Source organism: Chlorocebus sabaeus, chromosome 8, assembly GCF_047675955.1.
Source record: "Chlorocebus sabaeus isolate Y175 chromosome 8, mChlSab1.0.hap1, whole genome shotgun sequence".
Taxonomy (NCBI): Eukaryota; Metazoa; Chordata; class Mammalia; order Primates; family Cercopithecidae; genus Chlorocebus; species Chlorocebus sabaeus.
This window is the reverse complement of record NC_132911.1, coordinates 42108659-42129087: the sequence shown is the minus strand read 5'-3', so window position 1 is coordinate 42129087 and position 20429 is coordinate 42108659. Positions and strand designations below refer to the sequence as shown.

Below are 20429 nucleotides of genomic sequence, written 5' to 3'. Positions count from 1 at the left end.
TGGACTGTGGGGTCAGAATGGTTGCGCTTGCATCTAGGGTCCACCACTTTCTAGCTATGTGACCCCTTGGCAAGTTACTTACCCCCAGCTGCAGTTTCCTTTTGCATAAAATAGGCTTCTAACAGGTCTATTTGAAGAGTGAAGTACGATGAAGTACTTAAGGCCTCTGGCATGGTGCCTGGCACACAGAAGATGCCCAAGGCACATCACTTTCTCTTCTCTTCATCTGTCTATCCCGATGCTACTGGGCAGGGAGGCCCAGACTGCTTTATTTCATAGATTATGAGTCTCAAGATGGGGAGGAGCACTCACCCCTTCTATGGTTAATATTCACCATGAAACACACATACACCCCATCAGTACTGATTGATAAAAAGCGATACTGAGACACAGGGGAAGATCCTTGCCCAAGCACACAGGGGAAAACAGAGGATTCGTCCAGGAAAAAGCCCCAGAGCCTGACTTCAATCTTCAGTTCATGTGACGTTCATTTAGTCACACGTATTTCCTTTGCCTTCATAATTAACGTTTTTTGGTGACATCTGATTCACGTTGTCCTGAGACTTTCTGCCTGGACCTTTTATTTCCTATGGATTTAGCGTCCCAACAAAATTAGTCAAAAACCTTCAACAAGAGGGCGTGTTGATCATCCATCCAATGCCCTTCCTAACAGGAAATGGTCTCGGCTTTTCCCCAAGGGAACCTAACACTTGCTTCTTATTTAAATCTGGACCATCGCCATCCATTCACGCAGCTCTTGCATTTGGCCACAGAGGGGCTCCCTTTACTGGCTACTCTTAGCCTCTTTCCAGCTGGTCCAGTCAAGTTCAAAGCATGGTGAGGAACACCTGATTTTTGATAGAGATCGACCCAGTGTTTGATGAGAAAGTGAAAAGTAGGAGCAAAACCTCACCCCCTCGGTAAGTTTAGAAACCCCAAATGAGTCTCCTACCCGCCCACAGAGCTCCACGGCCTGCTCCATTTCCCTCCAGGCCAGCAGCAGTTTATCTGATGCTGAAAAAAAAAATTGAGAAGGAAAAACAAAACAAAACAAAATAAAAACACCACAAAACTGAAACAGAAATAAGCAACTCAATTATAATAGGACAAAAGAAACCTTAGAAAAAGAAAAAAAAAATGGTGTCTTTAAACTCATTGCAAATTGCACACTCACTGATCCCAAACTCAGTTTGCTCGCTGTACTTCTCCAGGTCAATCTGGATGCTGGTTTTGAAGAAATCCAACTTGGCTTTGAGCTGCTGAGACATGGAAGCCATGGAATTCTTCATCTTGGAGAGGCAGCTGTTGTTCCGGAGGAGATTCATCCTGCAGGGACCACAAGGAACAGAGTCTAGGAGCATCTCTGGGATCCAAATTCCATTTCCTGCACAATAACAAAACCCCCTCAAATGTCAAGGGAGGTCCCTGCTATAATTGTCATCATCATCACTATTATTATAGCAGCCACTTATAACCCAAGCACAATTTCCTCGCCCTCAGCAATGCCTGAGGTTCTGCACCAAACTTGGCATCAGGCAAAGGAAGACACAAAAGGCCAATAATGTTGGCAAACGAGTCACACTGGGGAAAGAGTCCGTAAGTCCCCAGCAGCACAGTCAGGGGAGTTTTGCTAATCCACATGGCAGTGAGCTCCTCTGGGTTCCCAATCCATCCACAGCTCGGCCAGCCCAGCCTCAGTTCCATACTCCTTGCCCTGGGCCGACCACACTCACCTCATCAGGTCTAAAGGGGCCTGCCTCAGTCCAGCCCACCCAACTGCTTCCCGTCTGTCCAAACCAGTGTCTCCCTTTTGTTGCTCATTAACAGTTGCTTCTGGGTCGCTGCCTCAGCCACCTCCCTGTGGCCAAAGCCACCAAGCAATCTTAAATAAATTAAGTTTTTAAAAAAAAGCCTGGCACACTACATGGCGGCTCGCTGTCCCTGCTGCAGCCGGTTGCAATCCTCCTTTAGGGTCTGGATGCTGTGCCAGACCTGGCCCCACACCTTCCTCAGCTGGAAGAAGGCGAGGTTCCTCTTGGGCTCTTGAACTGGAGACAAAGACAGAGGCAATTGTCAAAAAATAACCACAATAACTCTCCTACAATTAACCACATCCTGCCTTCAACACTGCTGGCACTTTCACGTTTTATACCTACTATAGCATCATGTAACTTTGGAGGGTGTTCTGCCTGGTTACTGTCACATACATGTATTTGTACCAACAGCATGTACCAGTGGTCAATAAGTAGCTGTTGATTTGAAGAAACACTTTATGAACCATTTGGACACATATGTATATAGGGTCACATATTTTCAACAGAAATTTTTTTTTTTTTTTTTTTTTTTTTAAGAGACAAGGTCTCACTCTTGTCACCCAGGCTGGCATGCAGTGGGAGTGATCATGACTCACTGCAGCCTTGAATTCTCAGGCTCAAGTGATCCTTCTGCCTCAGCCTCCTGAATAGCTGGACTACAGGCATGCACCACAACATCTGGCTAATTTCTAAATTTTTTGTAGAGATGAGATCTTACTATATTACCCAGGCTGGTCTTGAACTCCTGGGCTCAAGCGATCCTCCTGCCTCAGCCTCCCAAAGTCCTGGGATTACAGGCGTGAGCCACCATGCCCAGCCTAGAAGGTTGAAATTCACTAATGGTTTCCTGTACTGTCTCTTGCCTGGCTACTCTTTGCAGGTCCTAAATAAGGAAGGCTGCCCTGAGGACTGGCGATACTAATTTCCTTCATGTGGCTCCCCCTTCCTTAGTCCAGTCTCCCTCCCCTGCCTTGTCCCACATATTATAACTGATTATTTAGAAAAACAAAACAAAACAAATTCTTACGGATACAGCTGACACTTTCAGGTTGGGGCCGTGGGGAGATCTGAGTCTCATAGGTGATTTTACTGTTGTCAAAGAGAAAAACAAGATCCATGTCCAATGTGCGGCCCTCATTTAACTGCAAAGGGACAAGAACAAAATGAATCTTGTGGATCCAATCCTCTCTTTTCTAACTAATAATGAAGAGGTTCCAGAGCTTTCCCCACTGTTTGGCAAGAGCATCATCTTCAGCCAGCAAGTACGAAGCATACATGAAGTCTTTCTCCCAACGTTTCCAGCCTACACTTACTGTTGGAACACACTCCTTATTTACAAACTTATTACATTCTATTTTACTGTCATCCCAGTGAAGTTCAGAAATTCACTATATACTTCCCTATGCAATGATTATTTCTCATATGATAACTTTATCTCCACAAGTCAGGTGAGAAGCTCTTTTTGAGCAGAGGCCATGTCTTACACAGCTATAGTTAACACAGGTGCCTAACACAGAGGCCATCATAAATAGTTTCACAGTTCTGTACACAGAGGCCATCATAAATAGTTTCAGTTGACTCAAGACAGTGCAGCATCTTTTTTTTTTTTTTTTTAAAGTATACTTGGAAGAGGGCCAAGCTGGCAACTTGAGCGATTCGAGTGCTACCGCATCATTTTTTGCAATAAAGGCAAGAGAACGGTCTTGGAGGGTCTGGAAGTAACAAGTCCAGCAAGGAGATTTGTGTTTCCTATCAGGCCACACAAAGGACACCATACTCCAACTTAAACACCAGGCAGGTATCCACACTGTATGATAAACAGACTACATGACAAAGCGGAAGTGAAATCTGAAGGTGTGTTGAGTTTCCCAAGAGGCACAGCCAAGGGAAACAGGGTGGTGTGTACGAAGCCAGGGCTTACCTTGCCATCTGAAATACACTGAGTGGCAGGTTTATCGGGAATCAACGCCAGGCCCGCTTCCTGCAGCAGCTCCTGGTCCTCCTCTGGGATGCCCGTGTCCTGCTGGATTCTGGCCTTCAAGCTCTGCAGACTCTCGTCCTCTGTCACAGGGTAGGTGTGGATGGTGCCTGTGACCATGTTCAAGATATGAACCAGCTGCAACACAACCCAGATGTTACTGGAAAACTAATTTCTTCAAGGAGATGCGCATCTATTTGCCTAGGTCATCTCTCTGCTACTCCCAACATTTCCCAACCACACAAAGCAACGGCCTGGCTTGACGGAGGGAGGTCAGGTGCCATGTTTCGCATATTTTCGTCTTTCATAATCCTGTCTGTGGCTATGACCTCATAGCCAATGTCAAGTAGCACAACTGTCCTTTCTTTACTTATGCAGAAAGACTGATGCAGGAGCCTAAATTTTCTCACTAGGTCAGCTGGCCCCATCCCCTGCTCTATCCTAAGAAGTGCATGCTCCGCTGGGGACCCCAGCTTTTGCCTCAGGGCTAACTTGGCTCCATGCTCACCTTTAAGTTTAAGATGTCATCCAGGGCCTTGAAGCAGCCATTGGGCCCATACGTGGGATCTGTGCCCCTCTGTCGGGGATGCCACATCAGCATCAGTTGCAGCCACTTCTCCAGTCGCTCAGCCAGGACGCTGTGGAGAGGAGCAGAGTGTGTGAGGAGACACTTCCAGCCAATGTTGGGCTGCAGTGTGTGTCTCCCAGTATATGCACAGACGGCAGCCAACAGATGGTGATCGAAAATGAAAATGGGTTTATCAGAAACAGTATAGACATTTCCAATCAATTATTCAGGTGTTCACACCTCTCTCCTCAATTCTAAAATACACTGAAATCAGAGATTCCTGACCTCCAAATGGCTGCATAAGAATGACCCATGAAGGCCAGGCCCAGTGGCTCATGCCTGTAATCCCAGCACTTTGGGAGGCCAAGGCAGGTGGATCACTTGAGGTCAGGAGTTTGAGACCAGCCTGGCCAACATGGTGAAACCCCATCTCGACTAAAAATACAAAAATCAGCCGGGCATGGTGGTGCGTGCCTGTAATCCCAGCTACTCAGGAGGCTGAGGCAGGAGAATCAGTTGAACCTGGGAGGCAAAGGTTGCAGTGAGCCGAGATTGTGCCACACTGCACCCTACCCTGGGTGACAGAGGGAGACTGTCTGCAAAAAAAAAAAAAAAAAGAAAGAAAAAGAATGACCCATGAGGTTTTTAAAATACACTTTATAGGCACATCCTAGCTCAGGTGACCCCTACAGAATCTAGATCCCACGCTGCCAGATGTAGTGGTTCACATGACAAACTCCAAGCTCCTTCCCCTGGCCCTGCAGAGCCTGCATCCTGTGAGCACTCAAACCCTTTCCTGAGGCCAAGACAGCTACCCACCACCTCCCAAACGTGCCTTGCTCACTTTAATCTTTCCCCTGAGAATTTCCTTCCTCCTTCCTCTTCATCTGTCCACGTCCTGCACATCTGTCTAGACCCTTCCAAAAAGTTCTAGCTTATCCCATGTCATTCCTTATAGCACTAGTCCATCCAATCTTCTCTTCCACCCTTTAAATATGGTAATCATTATCCATGCCACTCAATTATGTGTGACTGCCTCGTAGCTTTCTTTTGCACTGTTACCCAATTCTGTACAATTACACAATATTATTAATTGTTTAGATTCTGGCTCTGAGACTGGATTGTAATGCCATTCAAATGACAAAGATTTATTTGTTGACTGTGACACAGAATTGGGCCACATGAGGGGTGGAAAGAGAAATAAGGTATAATTCCCTGCCCTTAAAAGGACTGCTGTTGAATCAGAGACAAACCCTATGCAAAACCAAATGTGATACAAGGTAGAGGCTATTAAGGGTAATAAGAGGCACAGATAAATTGTTATGTGAACTTAGAATAAGAGATGATTTCTAGGGAGATGAGGGAAGGAAACCCATTCTAGATTTAAGATTAAGAAGGACTATGTCAATTTCTTACTCACAGGACGATATTCTGATAACCTGTTTAAAAGTTATCAGATGTCACTTCAGACTTGAATTTCTTTTTTTTTTTTTTTTTGAGATGGAGTCTCACTCTGTCACCCAGGCTGGAGTGCAATGGTGCAATCTCAGCTCACTGCAACCTTTGCCTCCCGGGTTCAAGTGATTCTCCTGCCTCAGCCTCCTGAGTAGCTGGGATTACAGGCGCGTGCCACCACTCCTAATTTTTGCATTTTTAGTAGAGATGGGTTTTCACCATGTTGGCCAGGCTGGTCTTGAACTCCTGACCTCAGGTGATCCACCCACCTCGGCCTCCCAAAGTGTTAGGATTACAAGTGTGAGCCACCACGCCCAGTCCAGACTTGTATTTCTAAAAAAGGGAAGAAAAATATGTATTCATGTAATGCTGCTGTGCCTTACCTGTTAAGATTATTGGGGTAGGGTAAAGAGCTTGAAAACTTCACAGTTCCATTCAAGTCTTCGCTGACAACAATATCCACCTCACTCTTCTGCCGGACTTTCGAATGCCTGCAAATATGAATCTTGTTAGGTGCAGTCACACGTTGCTATGACAGGGACACATTCTAAGAAATTCATCATTAGGTGATTTAGTCCTTGTGTGAACCGAACACAAACCTAGATGGTTTAGCCTACTACACACCTAGGCTATATAGTACTTCCTATTGCTCCTAGGCTACAAACCTGTACAGCATGCTCCGGTACTGAATACTGTAGGCCAGGGTAACACAATGATAAATATTCGTGTATCTAAACATATCTAAACCCAGAAAAGGTACAGCAAAAATACAGTATTATAATCTAATGAGACCACTGTCATCTATGCAGTCAATTGTTGACTGGGATGTCAATGAAATATACAGTTATACACATCCCTATGACACTTAGCACTCAAGAGCCACTTTACATTTATAATATCAGTTTACAGCTATACAGGAGATTTATAGCCCCAATCTTTTCATTCACATTGAGTCAGGCGGATTCTTTGAGAGTTTAAGACTGGTCAGGACTGCCTGAATGAGTTTTTGAAAAGCAACCTTTAGCAGAGTCACTGACTATCTTGTGCCCAGAGTTCTGCAGACAGTACTATTGCCTCCTTATCTCATCCTTGGTTTTTCCTTCTCATTTGCTCTATCTTTTGTTTCATCTACTACACACTCTTGTATTTTGACAGAGGTTAAAACTGGGACTTCCAAACCTAGATTACAGTATGCATACAACATTTACATAAAATATGCAAAACCTACGCACACACATAGATACTTCCCTCTAAATGTACACAGCTAAATACTGTTTCTAAGGATAAATGAACTTATACATTTCCCAACTTAGGGAACTTCTTGGGGTATCTGAAGTAGTATTTGAAGGTAAAAATAATTTTTTTTTCTGTCACCCATGCTGGAATGCAGTGGCACAATCACAGCTTACTGCAGCCTCAACCTTGTAGGCTCAAGCAATCATCCCTCCTCAGCCTCCTAAATAGCTGGGACTACAGGTGTGCACCACCACACCCAGTTAATTTCTGTATTTTTTGTAGAGATGGGGTTTCGCCATGTTGCCTAGGCTAGTCTGAAACTCCTGGACTCAAGCAATCCACCCACTTTGGCCTCCCAGAGTGTTAGGATTATAGGGGTAAGCCACAGTGCCTGGCCAATAAAAATAATCTACATGTAACTGGCTTCAAATCTTGGTAATAAGAAGAGTAGTCTGAATAATACTTCATAGATAACCAAGTATTCTGACACAGATCATTTATTCACTTAAGGCCATGACAGGCCCATGTGGCAGACATTATTTTTAGTCCCCCAATTTGGACCAAAGGAAATGATGATCAAATGATTTGTCCAAGGTCATGCAACAGAGTAGCAGAATCAGGGGCTCAAACCCAATGTCTGGTGTTCTTTCTATTCTGTCTGAATGTCCAACTATTCTCAAAACATCTGGGAAATTCAAATAAAAAATGCTTTGCTCCAAACAATTTTCATTGGCAAGTGGTGAACCAGCCTATCAGGAGCACACTGGAAAGCTAGAAGAGCCGGAGCATGGCAGAGGCTGGTGCTTTACCGCTTGGGCTGAAACTGACAGCTGTAGGTCGGGGGCTCCAAGACTTTCCAATTATCTAAGTGTGGAATAAGCCTCTGCTAGAAAACTTAAGTTGTTGATGGGAAATTTAAAAAGGACCCAAAATAAGATGCTTATTGCTTGGGCTTGTCCTAAAATGTATTTCAAAGTGGCTTTATAATAGAATCGTAAAGCCCAAATTGCATTTGTCTGGAAATCACTATTTACCTGCCATCTGAGACAAGATAGTGAAATTTTTTAAAAGTTGCCCAAAGCATTAAAAACTAGATTAGTCCACAAAACAGCTCCTTATTGGGTTTCAGAAAAATCTACTTGAAACTGGCCACCTGGCCCTCCAGCACTGATAAAAGAAGCTCTAGGAAGATGGCTCTGCAGACAACAGATTTCCTACGAGGATGCTGGGCCATTAGGAATGTATTTTCAAAAAGCACCTGCTCTTCTAGTTCTAATGGATTTTAACTCATCTTGTCATAAATAAGAGAAATGCTCAACAAGTGACCAGAAGAAATGCAATAATTCCTTTAGTTAAAACCACTATAGATGTGCAGTGAGCCCAGATCATGCCACTACACTCCAGCCTGGGCAACAGAGTGAGATTTTGTCTCAAAAACAAAAACAAAAACAAAAACAAAAACTATAGATGTACATGTAATTTAAAGCGATTTTTATAATGCGTACACTATAAAGTGTGACTATAAATTAATGAACAAATTCCTCAATATTCCAGAACCTATGTAGCTAAAGGAGCAATGCCTGTTTTAAAATAAGTCACCACAGTGGGGCAAACTTTGCCATTTCTCCAAACTCAGGGCAGGGACCTCCCTCACTGGGAGGTAAACGTGGAATTGAACAGACTGCCATCACCTAAGACCACTTTTCTGGAATTGATTTCAAAGGATACACTTTATTCTTTTTTTTCTTTCTTTCTTTCTTTTTTTTTTTTTTTTTGGTAAGACCACGGAGTCTTGCTCTGTTGACCAGACCAGAGTGCAGCAGTGCGATCTTGGCTCACCACAACCCCCGCCTCCTGGGTTCTAGCAATTCTCCTGTTTCAGCCTCCCAAGTAGCTGGGATTATAGGCGTGTGCCACCACGCCCAGCTAATTTTTGTATTTTTAGTAGAGATGGGGTTTCATTATGTTGGCCAGGCTGGTCTCAAACTTCTGACCTCAGGTGATCCGCCTGCCTCAGCCTCTCAAACTGCTGGGATTACAGGTGTGAGCCACCATGCCTGGCCCTTTTTATTCCTATAAATAAATATTCTCATGATGTACACACTTGTCCTCTGAAAACATTCATGTTTTGTTTTCATTACTTCCAGAAGGTGACAATAGCCAGCATTGGCAAGGATGTGGTGAAAGGGGCAGTGTCCACACTTCAGGTGGAGACGTGTATTTATATGACCTTCCTGGTGAGCAGTTTGCTAACTAACATGTATCAAAAACCTTTACAACGTGCAAAGTCTTTAATCTGTTATTTCCCTTTCTAGGTATTATCCTAGGGAAACAACTGTGTGCAAGAATTTCCCTACAAGGATGTTATTCTTAATGTTATTTTAAGAAATAAAAATTATCAACGTGCTTCCAACCACGGGGGATAAGTTAAATGAACCACAGCACAGCCATCCAATGAAATAACAGACATCACAAATAATACGGAGAAACATAAAGCATTTTCGACATCTAGTTTGAAAGGCAGGTTGTATAAGGATATTATAGTAACCTATTTTTGTTTGTTTAAAAAGTACAAAAATATAACACTGAAGAGCCTGGAGACACAAAACTGTTCATAGTGATTGTTTTCCAATTATGGGATGACAGTTGATTCCTGCTTTTTTACTGTTTCCATATTTTACAAAACACAAAAATGAAGCAAAGTTAATCTGGCAAAAATTAAGGGGTAATTAAACTGTGCAGTACTATTTAAGTTCAAAAGAATAATTTTTTGTGTTGCAGATAAATTGACTCAAAAAGAAATTCTTATGGTGTGAAAAGCTTGAAAGCATGTGCAGGACCGTGTTCAGATAATGCTACCACTGGGGTAAAAAAGAGGGGAAATATCAATGTACAAATAAACAAAAATATGCCAATTTACTGGAACACGTAGCAAACATCCCAGGAAGATATGAAAACCCTGGAAGATATGAAAACGTTCTTGGAAGACAGCAGGTGCCTGTGGGGAGGGATATGAGTGCCTGGGAGGCTGGTATGACTTTTCACTGCATACTCCCTTATTCTGGAAATTTGAGCAACGTGAACTTACTATGGTTCCAAAAAAATTAAAACTTGAAATAAGTAAATTTTGAGCAGCAGTATCATCATTTAAACTAGTGTGTGGCCTCTCAAGGAAAAATCCTAAATGAAATCTAACTGATTTGGGGGAATATTCATTTTTAAATTATGCCTTTCAGTAATAATTAACTTTTTTCTCTTCTTTTCTGCCCCCAGTTCTTTATTTAAACTGACAAATAAAAATGGTCTATATTTATCATGTACAACATGATGTACACATTGTGGAATGACTATATTGAGCTAATTACCATATGCATTACCTCACATACCATTTTTGTTGGTAATAATTAACTTTTATATAAACATATCCTGAACAATGCATTATTTCTTTAATCAGTAAAACAAAAGCTAAAGAATACAGAGTAATTCTACAAATCTTCATTGTATCCTTCAATTTATTAGAAAAATTTTTGTGTAATTTATTAAGTTCACAATTTCAGCTACATTCTTATGCTTTATGCTCAGTACTTTTTTTTTTTTTTTTTTAATCTTTGTTTTGAGACAGAGTCTCACTCTGTTGGCCAGGCTGGACTGCAGTGGTGCGACCTCTGCCTCCTGGGTTTAAGCAATTCTCCCACCTCAGCCTTTCGAGTAGCTGGGATTACAGGCGCCAGCCACCACACCCGGCTAGAGTTTTTAGTAGAGATGAGGTTTCACCATGTTGGCCAGGCTAGTATGGAACTCCTGGTCTCAAGTGATCCACCTGCTTCGGCCTCCCAAAGTGCCGGGATTACTGTACCCGGTCACGTTCTTACACTTTAAAACAAAAATTTATATTGAGGTTGTAGTAAAATTTGTCAACAATTTTCCACATATTTCCTCCTGACTTGTCATGCATACATGTGTTTCACTTCTGTTTACTAACACACAGCATTCTCAGTGTAAGTGCACATTTTCACACAATAGTCTTACTTCTGAACCCAGAGCAGATGACATTGACACAGCATTGTATTTAAAGATGTGAAGGCTCAGAATCCACATGAAGACTTAATAGCTACTCTGTATCTATTAACAGGTCCTTGGAGCACAGACCACCCCCTTACTCGTGCTAGATCCTGACAGGCCTTCCTCTCGGAAGAGACACAACACAGATCTCCCAGGCCCGGTGATGGGGCGCCAGGGAAACAGGGTACGTGAAGAGAAAGGAGCAGACGGGCTCCCTCCTCCATCCAGGTGCCCAGGCCCCACTCACCACTGCACGGGCTGCCAGTTGGGGAGGAAGGGCCGGAAGCCCGTGATGCACTCGAAGGCCAGCGTGCCAAAGCTCCAGTAGTCGACGGTCACTGTGTACTTCTGCTGCTCCAGCAGCTCTGGGGCCTGCAGCGACATGAGGGGGCACACCTGAGCTGCTCCTCTCATGGGGGACCATGGCAGGAGGGGGCGGCCAGCCAACTGCTTTCACCCCAGGCTTTCCTGGCTCCATCCCAGGGGGCACTGGCACATGCTTGCAGGGTGAGGAGGGCACTCCAGGCATGTTTAGTGGGCATGTCATGCTACCATTTCGAAGACCTTTCTATGCCCCACTCACTCCAGTAAGTCCTGATGGAGGGGCTAAAGATTCAGGGCCAGAGTACATCACACCCCCCTCACTGGGCTTTAACTTCTCCCCTTTAAAAATGAGAGTTGCAGGCCAGGCGCAGTGGCTCACACCTGTAATTCCAGCACTTTGGGAGGCGGAGCCAGGCAGATTACTTGAGGTCAGGAGTTTGAGATCAGCCTGGCCAACATGGTGAAACCCCATCTCTACTAAAAATACAAAAATTAGCTGGGCATGGTGGCATGCACCTTTAGTCCCAGCTACTCAGGAGGCTGAGGCACAAGAATTGCTTGAACCTGGGAAGTGGAGGTTCCAGTGAGCCGAGACCATGCCACTGCACTCCAGCCTGGGCAACAGAGTGAGCCTCCATCTCAAAAAAAAAAAAAAAAAAAAAAAAAAGAGTGAAAGAAAGAAAAAAGGAAAAAAAAAAAAAGAGAGAGTTGCAGCATTTCAGGCGCTTGTTGAAAATTAGCTTAAGGCAGGATGCAGTCGTGGGCGCTGTGTAGACATGGGAAGAGAGGCTACAAATGTTAAAGGAAAATGATGCCAGGCTGTCTACACCAAATACACACATTAAGTGCTGGCTGAACCCCTGAACCAGGTACCATGTGGTTGCAGAAAAGGCCAGGATATTTAGAAACAGGCAAGGAAAATGTGATGCATGGCTGCTGCTGAGGCAGAGACAGCTGGGGTGACCGAGGAAGGGAACGCAGCACAGGCGTGCTGGGGGTGCAGACTGGGCTCAGCAGGTGGGTGGAGACAGAAAGGACCAGGGCAAGCAAAAGCACAGAGACAGGGTGGTGCATGGTCTGGTTGGAAATATGAAGCTTAAGGAAGGGCCTGGAAGACCAAACCAAGAGAAGACATTCCGGGATGGGTAGGTCAACCTCTATGTCTGGTTAAGGACAGATGTTTTAGCTCATGTGAGTACATGACTTGACTCAGCTCCTGCTTAGAGCATGGGGTCCCCCTTGCTCAACTGCTGCTGAGCTGAGGAGGACTCCAGAAGGACCTACCAAATCACACGTCATATGAACACAGGCACCTGAATCACTGCCCCCTGCGAGTCCTGCTCTGAAAGCTGCAGACTCCTTAAGTCAATCCCAACTGTGGAGGCTACTGCCATCAGCAAGCAACCTAAGACAGGTCTTGCTGGGGAGCTGTGCTAAGCCCTCCTGGAATCTAACTGTCTTCTGCCTCTTCACTGCCCCTACCTCGCCCGCTATTCACTCCTGTTTGGTGTGATTCCTTTTCTACACAGTATCAGGAGTGGGCTTTCCAAAGAGTTGCTCTTTCTCCCACTTAAAACCTATCAATCTCTGCAGAGGTTTTAAGATAAAGTCTAGAACTTAGCCCAGCCCTGAAGGCCCTTCATAATCTGTGCCCTACCTCGCTCTCAGCTTCAACTCAAGACTCTCTTTTCCTTTTGTGCTCGGTTCCAGCCACACCTTCAGGTCTTCCTGTATGTGATCCCTTTGCATGGAATTCCCCCTCCTGTCCCCCACCTCCAGCCCTTTTCACCTCCTCACCCTTCAAAGTCCCAGACCAGGCTGAGGCCACCCAATACATAATTTCGCAACACCCTGCACTCTTGCTTTGTAACATTCACCGCAACTGTAATTTCTTAGTTATCTGGTAAGCATCACAGTAATGCCTGCTTTCCTGCTAAACTCTAAGGTCTGAAGGCAGAAAAGGGCTTCTCTTTTTTCCCCATTGCACCACCAGCCCTGAGCACAGTGCCTGACACAATATTCTTGAATTAGTGACTCAAACAGAAACCTAATATTCAGACCAAATAATGTAAACAAAGAGTGGGGAGCTCAGAGCTCTGATCCCTCCTCAGTGGCCCCTGAGATACCTCATAGAAACTGTGGTCTCAGCCAGACTTAGTGACTCCTGCCTGTAGTCTTAGCTACTCAGGAGGCTGAGGTGGGAGGACCACTCGAGACCAGCATGGATCTGTTAAAACCCTTTCCTTTCAGAGAAGACGCTGGAGCACAGAGAGGCTAGGAGATGGTGCAAGGTACATGAGCAGAGCCCTCTGGACATCAGAGAAGATGACCACATCCCTCCACAGGGCATCTGGTGGCAAAAAATGCTGACTCGACCAGGTTATGGGTGTGACCTTATGCATCTCCAAAACATTCAGAGAGCAGGTGGGACTCAGGTGCTGGGAGTAAGGTGGGAGAGGAGCCCCACAAATGCAGAAGCAGGGAGGAGCCGACAGGCAAACAGGCAAAGCCCACTTCTTACCAGGTACTGCAGGGTCCCCACGAATGACGTGCAAAGACTGCCCTGATCCAGCTCCTTGGCATATCCTAGGTCAATAATTTTGTGTATTAACTAAAACAAAAGGAAGGAGAAATCTGAGGGTTACAAGAACACAATGTCCTTCTACAAGGAATCTGACTGCCTGGTATTAGAGCAGAGGTATTTCTGAATTCCCAGGTACTATTAGATCCCAAACTCCCAAGGAGCTGCCAGATACACAAAAGAATGTCCTCGACATGGTAGATTCAGGGCAAAAGAAGAGGCATATTGTAAAAATGCTGGGCACATGTCCTCCCACACTCTGCCACGCATCATCAGAGGGAAGCTGAATGAACAGAACAGGCACCAGCCCTCAAGACGGCTAAACCCAGACTTGAAACAGGAAGGACCGCGCCAGCCTCTTCTCAGTAAATACCCTCAGTTCTCAAATCTGAGCACCACTGACAGGAGTGAGTGTGAACTGGAACAAGGGCAAGCCCTGTGGTAGTCACAGACCAGGCCTAGGTGCTGAGGGCAGCTGTATGGGAAGGGATTAGGTGATCTAAGAACTCAGTCACGGCATTCCACTCAGCTGAGCCTGTGCTCACCACCCCAGCTGAACACATAGAGTGGGTAAAAACCGCAATGTCAAGCTCGAGGGGCAGTCAACACCAGGTCCGAGCCAGGTAGTCACTGAGGAGGCCACAAAGAGCTCTGGGGAAACTATAGGCTGGACCAGGCTCGGCAGCAGACGCCAATCCCAGTGCCTCTTCCCAGCCACATACACAACCAACTGATCACTGGTTTCCATATAGCATTGAGAGGCGAGGCTCTTAAGGAAGATGGAAAACAAGAAGTCGATTTCCAAGAAGCGCTAGTCCCAGAGGCTAGGGGTGGAGGTAGGAAGGCAAACATTATTTTCCTTATCAGATTCCTGCAACTTGAGCAACTAACAATGTAATCCATTCAAACTTGCCTCAATCTGCAACAACTTTTTTGCTGAATTTTGTTTCAAATCAAACAGCATTCCCAGAGAATCAAAGTACAGGCAAGGAAATGCAAATACACACAAATATGCAGAGTGTGCTCCTTTCCTCCCAGGCCACTTCCCGGCGCGCCCACCTGAGGCTTTCCAAGTCCCAGGAGCGTCACTCACCCTCTGTTCTCCTTGCTGCAGGACAATGTTTTCTGGCTTTAGATCCCGATGGATGATTCTGTTTTCATGAAGGTATCTAAGTGCAGAGGCTGAGGAAGGCGGGATGAGGAGTGAGTTTTTCTTAAGCCTAAAAAATGCTTTTCATGACAGAATCGCCTCTCCTGCAAAAGATAAATGCTGCGTGCCCCTGAAACATACTCTGACTTGTAGCGCAACACCTCACGGTGGAGGGCAGGGGCCCTGCTATATGAGGCTTAACATCGGAATCTGGCTTACTTGAGCAAAGCACTCTTTGCCTTGCATCCATGAGGTCACCAACTGCAGCCTAGAGCAGTGCTTCTCAAACTATACTACCTGGACCAGCAGCAAACACGCTTGTTCAAAATGTGAAATTCTCGGGCCCCACCTGAGACCTCTGGATTCGAGTCTCAGGGGATGACCCCACCATCTGTGTTAACAAACTCTCCAGGTGATGCTGACGCCAATAAAGTTTTGAGAAGGGAAGCGTCTTTGGTCTAGGGGCTCAAAAATCTAAATTCTGGCCGGGCGCGGTGGCTCACGTCTGTAATCCCAGCACTTTGGGAGGCTGAGATGGGCGGATCAGGAGGTCAGGAGATCGAGACCATCCTGACTAACACGGTGAAACCCCGTCTCTACTAAAAATACAAAAATTAGCCGGGCGCGGTAGCGGGCGTCTATAGTCCCAGCCACACGGGAGGCTGAGGCAGGAGAATGGCGTGAACCCGGGAGGTAGAGCTTGCAGTGAGTGGAGATTGCGCCACCGCACTCCAGCCTGGGCGACAGAGCGAGACTCCGTCTCAAAAAAAAAAAAAAAAAAAAAAAAAAAATCTAAATTCTATAGGGTAGGCAAGGAGGAAGGGCCCTTGGGGACAGAATCCTATGGTCATATGATTGACAGTCCCAAGAGGTCAGAACCGGCTTCCAGGAACAGCAGGGAGGCAGAAGAGGAGAACAGGGACACCTCCCACACATACAGACAGCCCAACACAGATTTACTATGTGCCCAGTTCTCTGGGAGGTTCTATGAAGGATATAAAATAAGGGGCGTGATCCCCAACTTTAAAGAGCTCAGAATCTAGTTGGAAGAAAGCAGACTGCACAACACTGGCTATGGAGGCATTTGATACCAAGAGCTTCTGCTGTGAGGAGGCAACATGATGATGCCACACAAGGAAGGAACAGCCTGCAGCTCAGACGGCAAGAAGGACATGATTTTACCCTCAAGAGAGGGAGAATAACTTTGACAGACATCCTAGCTCACTGCACTATAAAAGAAAGAAATGAAATAAATAGTATTGAAATGAGATAAAATTATTTTTATTTGGAGATGCTATGACTGTAGCCTAGAGAGCTCAACAGACTAAACACCAGAAAAAATTTAGCCAGTTGTCTGGAAACCGACAAGTCAATAGCTTTTCTCTATGTTAGCTATATCCAGTTGCACTGGAAAAGAAAAAATATCCCATTCACATTAGCAACAAAAACTCTAAAACACCATAGGATACATGTAGCAAAAAGAGCAGTGTATGCAGGAAAGCCATATGGTATAAATAGAACAGTGCAAATAACATTAAAAGGTTTTCAAAGTTTATGTAAAAGATATTATAAGCAAAGCCAAAAGACAAGAGAGGTGGAGAAACAATATCCACAACTCATATGCCAAAGAGTAAAGATACCTAATAGATAAAAAGCACTTACAAATCAGTAAGAGAGCAACTCAGAAGAAAAATGGGGCTGGGTGCGGTGGCTCATGCCTGTAATCCCAACACTTTGGGAGGCCAAGACGAGCGAATCACCTGAGGTCAGGTGTTCAAGACCAGCTTGGCCAACATGGTGAGATCCTGTATCTGATAAAAATACAAAAAAAATTAGCTGGGTGGGGTGGCAGGCCCCTGTAATCCCAGCTACTCAGGAGGCTGAGGCAAGAGAATTGCTTGAACCCAGGAGGCAGAGGTTGCAGTGAGCCGAGATCATGGCCACTGCACTCCAGCCTGGGTGACAGAGTAAGACTCCATCTAAAAAAAAAAAGAAAGAAAAATGGGCAAAGAACGTCAAGTGGTGAGAACGCACAGAAGAAGAGATACAAATGGTGACAATTATATGAAAAGTTGCTTCACTTGCACTGGTAGCCCAAGGATACTTACTGCATATCTTGAATGAAATAATTAGAAACAAACAGAAAGTCATTAGGAAATGGTAGAACAAATTATGGTAGTGCCACATTAGAACAGGCAACTCTTGGGTTTGTATTTTCTGACTCAGAGGGATAGTTAATGGTATGATCTGTTTCTTGTTTAAAACTTAAAAAGTCAAAACCACTAACACTGAGAGGTTTAACGATGAGCCCTCTCTATCCCGCCGCTGCCACCACCATTCTCCCTCTCTCTGTCTCTCTGTCTCTAAGGGCAAACCGGGGAGGGGAAGACCCCTGAGGCCCGGGCAGCGATCCTGTCTGCTGTCATGGGCGTGGGCCTCTGTGCAGGGCAGCGGAAAAGCCTTCCACAGAAACTGAATGAGCAAACACACTCTGCACACGCTTTAAGCTGAACATTTCCTGAAAACATATTTAAGAGTCAAACTGAGAGCTGAACAACTGACTTCCACCTTATTAACAGAGTTCCAGCTCAGAACATTAAGCTATATATGGTGAGTATCTCTTATCCAAAATACTTGGAATTTTTCGGTTTTTCGGGGTTTTTTTTGTTTTGTTTTTTTTTTTTTGATTTTGGAATACTGGCATATTCCTAATGAACCCAAGCTTAAACACAAAATTCATTTGTTTCTTATATACCTTATATGAAACAACTGAATTTTTATAAATGATTTTATAGTCTGATGGTAATTTTATACAACAGTTTTAATAATTTTGTGCATGGAACAAAGTTTGTGTTAAGTACTTAAGTGTGGAAGTTTCCACTTTTGGCATCATGTCAGTGTTCAAAAACCTTCAGATTTTACAGCCCTTTAGATTTTGGACTTTGGGATTAGGGATGCTCAATCTGTGGTGCCAGATCTCTTCTTACATCTGCTCTTTTAAGTCCAGCCTTCGACCATGTGGTTCCAACATTTCATACTGTTCCTTATTTTTCATTTCCTTCCTAAGTGACAGAGTAGATTAGCTTAGGTCCAATTAATGTCCAGATGAGGTGAAAGACTCGCTGCTTTCCATGGGCCTAAAAAATTCTATTTCATCTTGTTCTCAATTGTGTTAATGTTTAAAGATCAATGCTTCTCATCAGCACTTCTATTTTTGTTTTACTAGTTTTTATTTAAAGTCAAAGCAAAGCATAATGAAGTAAATGAAGTATAAAAACTAGCTGCAGTAACACAGCCTTGAGACGGGGATGGCACTGCTGTTGAATATGAACTACTGGCTGGCAGAGAGCAAAGCCATGCGATAACTCAAAGTGTCTGTTAACTGATAGGTTAACAAAAGACCTGTGTTGGTATATGTCAGGCTGCTGAAGTGTATCCGGATGTAATACATAAAAGTGTAGGTTCGTTTTTTCCAAAGCAGAATGTATGGAAGTTAAGATATTGTAATTTGTGCACGTACACAAGCCCAGACTAAGACAAGGCCCCCAGAGCTGGAGGCATAACATCTCAGGGCAAAACCCAGGGCAGAAGCAGGTGAGATGTCCCCAGGACCCCCCAGTGTAAAGGAGAAGCATTCAGATCAGACCAAAGGCACCATTCTCTATGCCACACGGATTAGAGTTGTCACCAGATCTTCAGTGAGGAGGGGCAGGAGGTTGGTAACTGAATACTCTGACTACTATTAATATCTGTCTATTTTTATGCTTAAACAACTGTACAAAACAAACTTTATTCCTCATTTTGGGGTGGTCATCTATTCTCAAATACCTCTGTCAACTTTAATAAAGTCTAGATTTAAAGAATCCAACAGGTATTAATACACAAAGTTTCTGGTACTGAAACGTAAAAATTCTGATAGGCAAGTCCTCTTAAATGTACCCTGCAGAGAATAAACTTTCAAAACGCTTGGTTCAGTATCACTGTGCTACGTTTTACAAAACAGTACTTCAGAGCTGAAGTGAAATGAATCAAAATTGTCTCAAGCCCAGAGAATCTAACTTTGTTTAAATTCAATGGAAAATGAGATATTGAGATAAAGAAAAATACTGTTGTATCTGGAAGTCTATTAAAAATCTAAATGCCTGGAAATAGCAATAAGACATGTTTATAAAAATTGAAAGCCACACCACAAAGCATAAAAGTGTACCAGGTTATTTCTCATGTTCCCATTACAGAGAAGAGCTGTGAGAAGCACCACATTGCAAACTGTTAAGCTGTTCACAACTACACAGTGAGGCCGGGCATGGTGGCTCACGCCTGTAATCCCAGCACTTTTGGAGGTCGAGGTAGGAGGATCCCTTGAGGCCAAGAGTTTGAGACCAGCCTGGGCAATATAGCAAGACCCTGTCTCTACAAAAAATTTTTTTAATTAGCTAGGCATGGTGGTGCCCACCTTCATCCCAGCTATGTGGGAGGCTGAGGTGAGAGGGTCGGTCACTGGAGCCCAGGAGTTCAAGGCTGCAGTGAAACATGATCATGCCACTGCACTCCAGCCTGGACAACAGAGCAAGACCCTGCCTCTAGAAAAATCCAAAAACTAAAATAAACGACACAGTACAGTATATGCAGGAAAAACACAAAAAGTAAGATAAATGACACAGTGCATTTCCACAGAGGGGGTCCACGTGGCGGACTTGCCATAGGAAGATAACAGCCTCCTTCTCTCACCCTCTCAGGAGCCGTGCCCCAGTGGTCACCCCAGCCTTTCCCTGGCTCATGAGTAAGGCACAAACACACAACTGAAGAACATGACAATCCTGTGGGTCTTACTGATGAATCACAGCTCCAAATAACAGCCCTATGTATTTTTTTCAGATGACAAACCACAAACTGGGGAACAGATAAGAGCAGTTAGACCTCCAAGGAAAAAGCAGTTTTATAAGAGTGGGTCCATGAATCTCTATTTATCACAAGTTTAGAGGGATGACTAAGTTCCCTTCAGAACATTTTTGTTAGAGCTACATTCTATAGAGAACAGGTGGAAAGATAAATGGTCCAAAAGGCTGAGATAGAGGTTAGAAGGGTCACTGGCTGGTAATCCAAGTCACCACTGAGTAAGAACGGCAACAGTATGTCCGTTCCCTCGGTAAAACCCCTGCCTGGGTCCTACTATGCCAGCCACTTCAATGTCACTGGGCTTCCCAAACAAAACAGACTGGAAGGCCAGCTGTGGACACAGGGAGAGAGACTGAGTCTGGCTA

The 20429-nt window shown here is 44.5% G+C and overlaps 1 protein-coding gene across 3 annotated transcripts in view; it reads right to left on the bottom strand.

The window, feature by feature from the left end:
• Positions 1–20429, bottom strand: part of IKBKB (inhibitor of nuclear factor kappa B kinase subunit beta) — a 58686-nt gene that overhangs the window by 11238 nt on the left and 27019 nt on the right. For all 3 annotated transcript variants that reach the window (XM_007962323.3, XM_007962326.3, XM_037983533.2), the window contains 10 exons: positions 15112–15200; positions 13959–14048; positions 11361–11485; positions 6199–6306; positions 4301–4430; positions 3736–3930; positions 2842–2956; positions 1925–2048; positions 1175–1326; positions 953–1014 (listed from right to left, as the gene is read on the bottom strand). In XM_007962323.3, the coding sequence (XP_007960514.1) occupies positions 953–1014; positions 1175–1326; positions 1925–2048; positions 2842–2956; positions 3736–3930; positions 4301–4430; positions 6199–6306; positions 11361–11485; positions 13959–14048; positions 15112–15200 (1190 nt within the window). The remainder of the gene's footprint in view (positions 1–952; positions 1015–1174; positions 1327–1924; positions 2049–2841; positions 2957–3735; positions 3931–4300; positions 4431–6198; positions 6307–11360; positions 11486–13958; positions 14049–15111; positions 15201–20429) is intronic.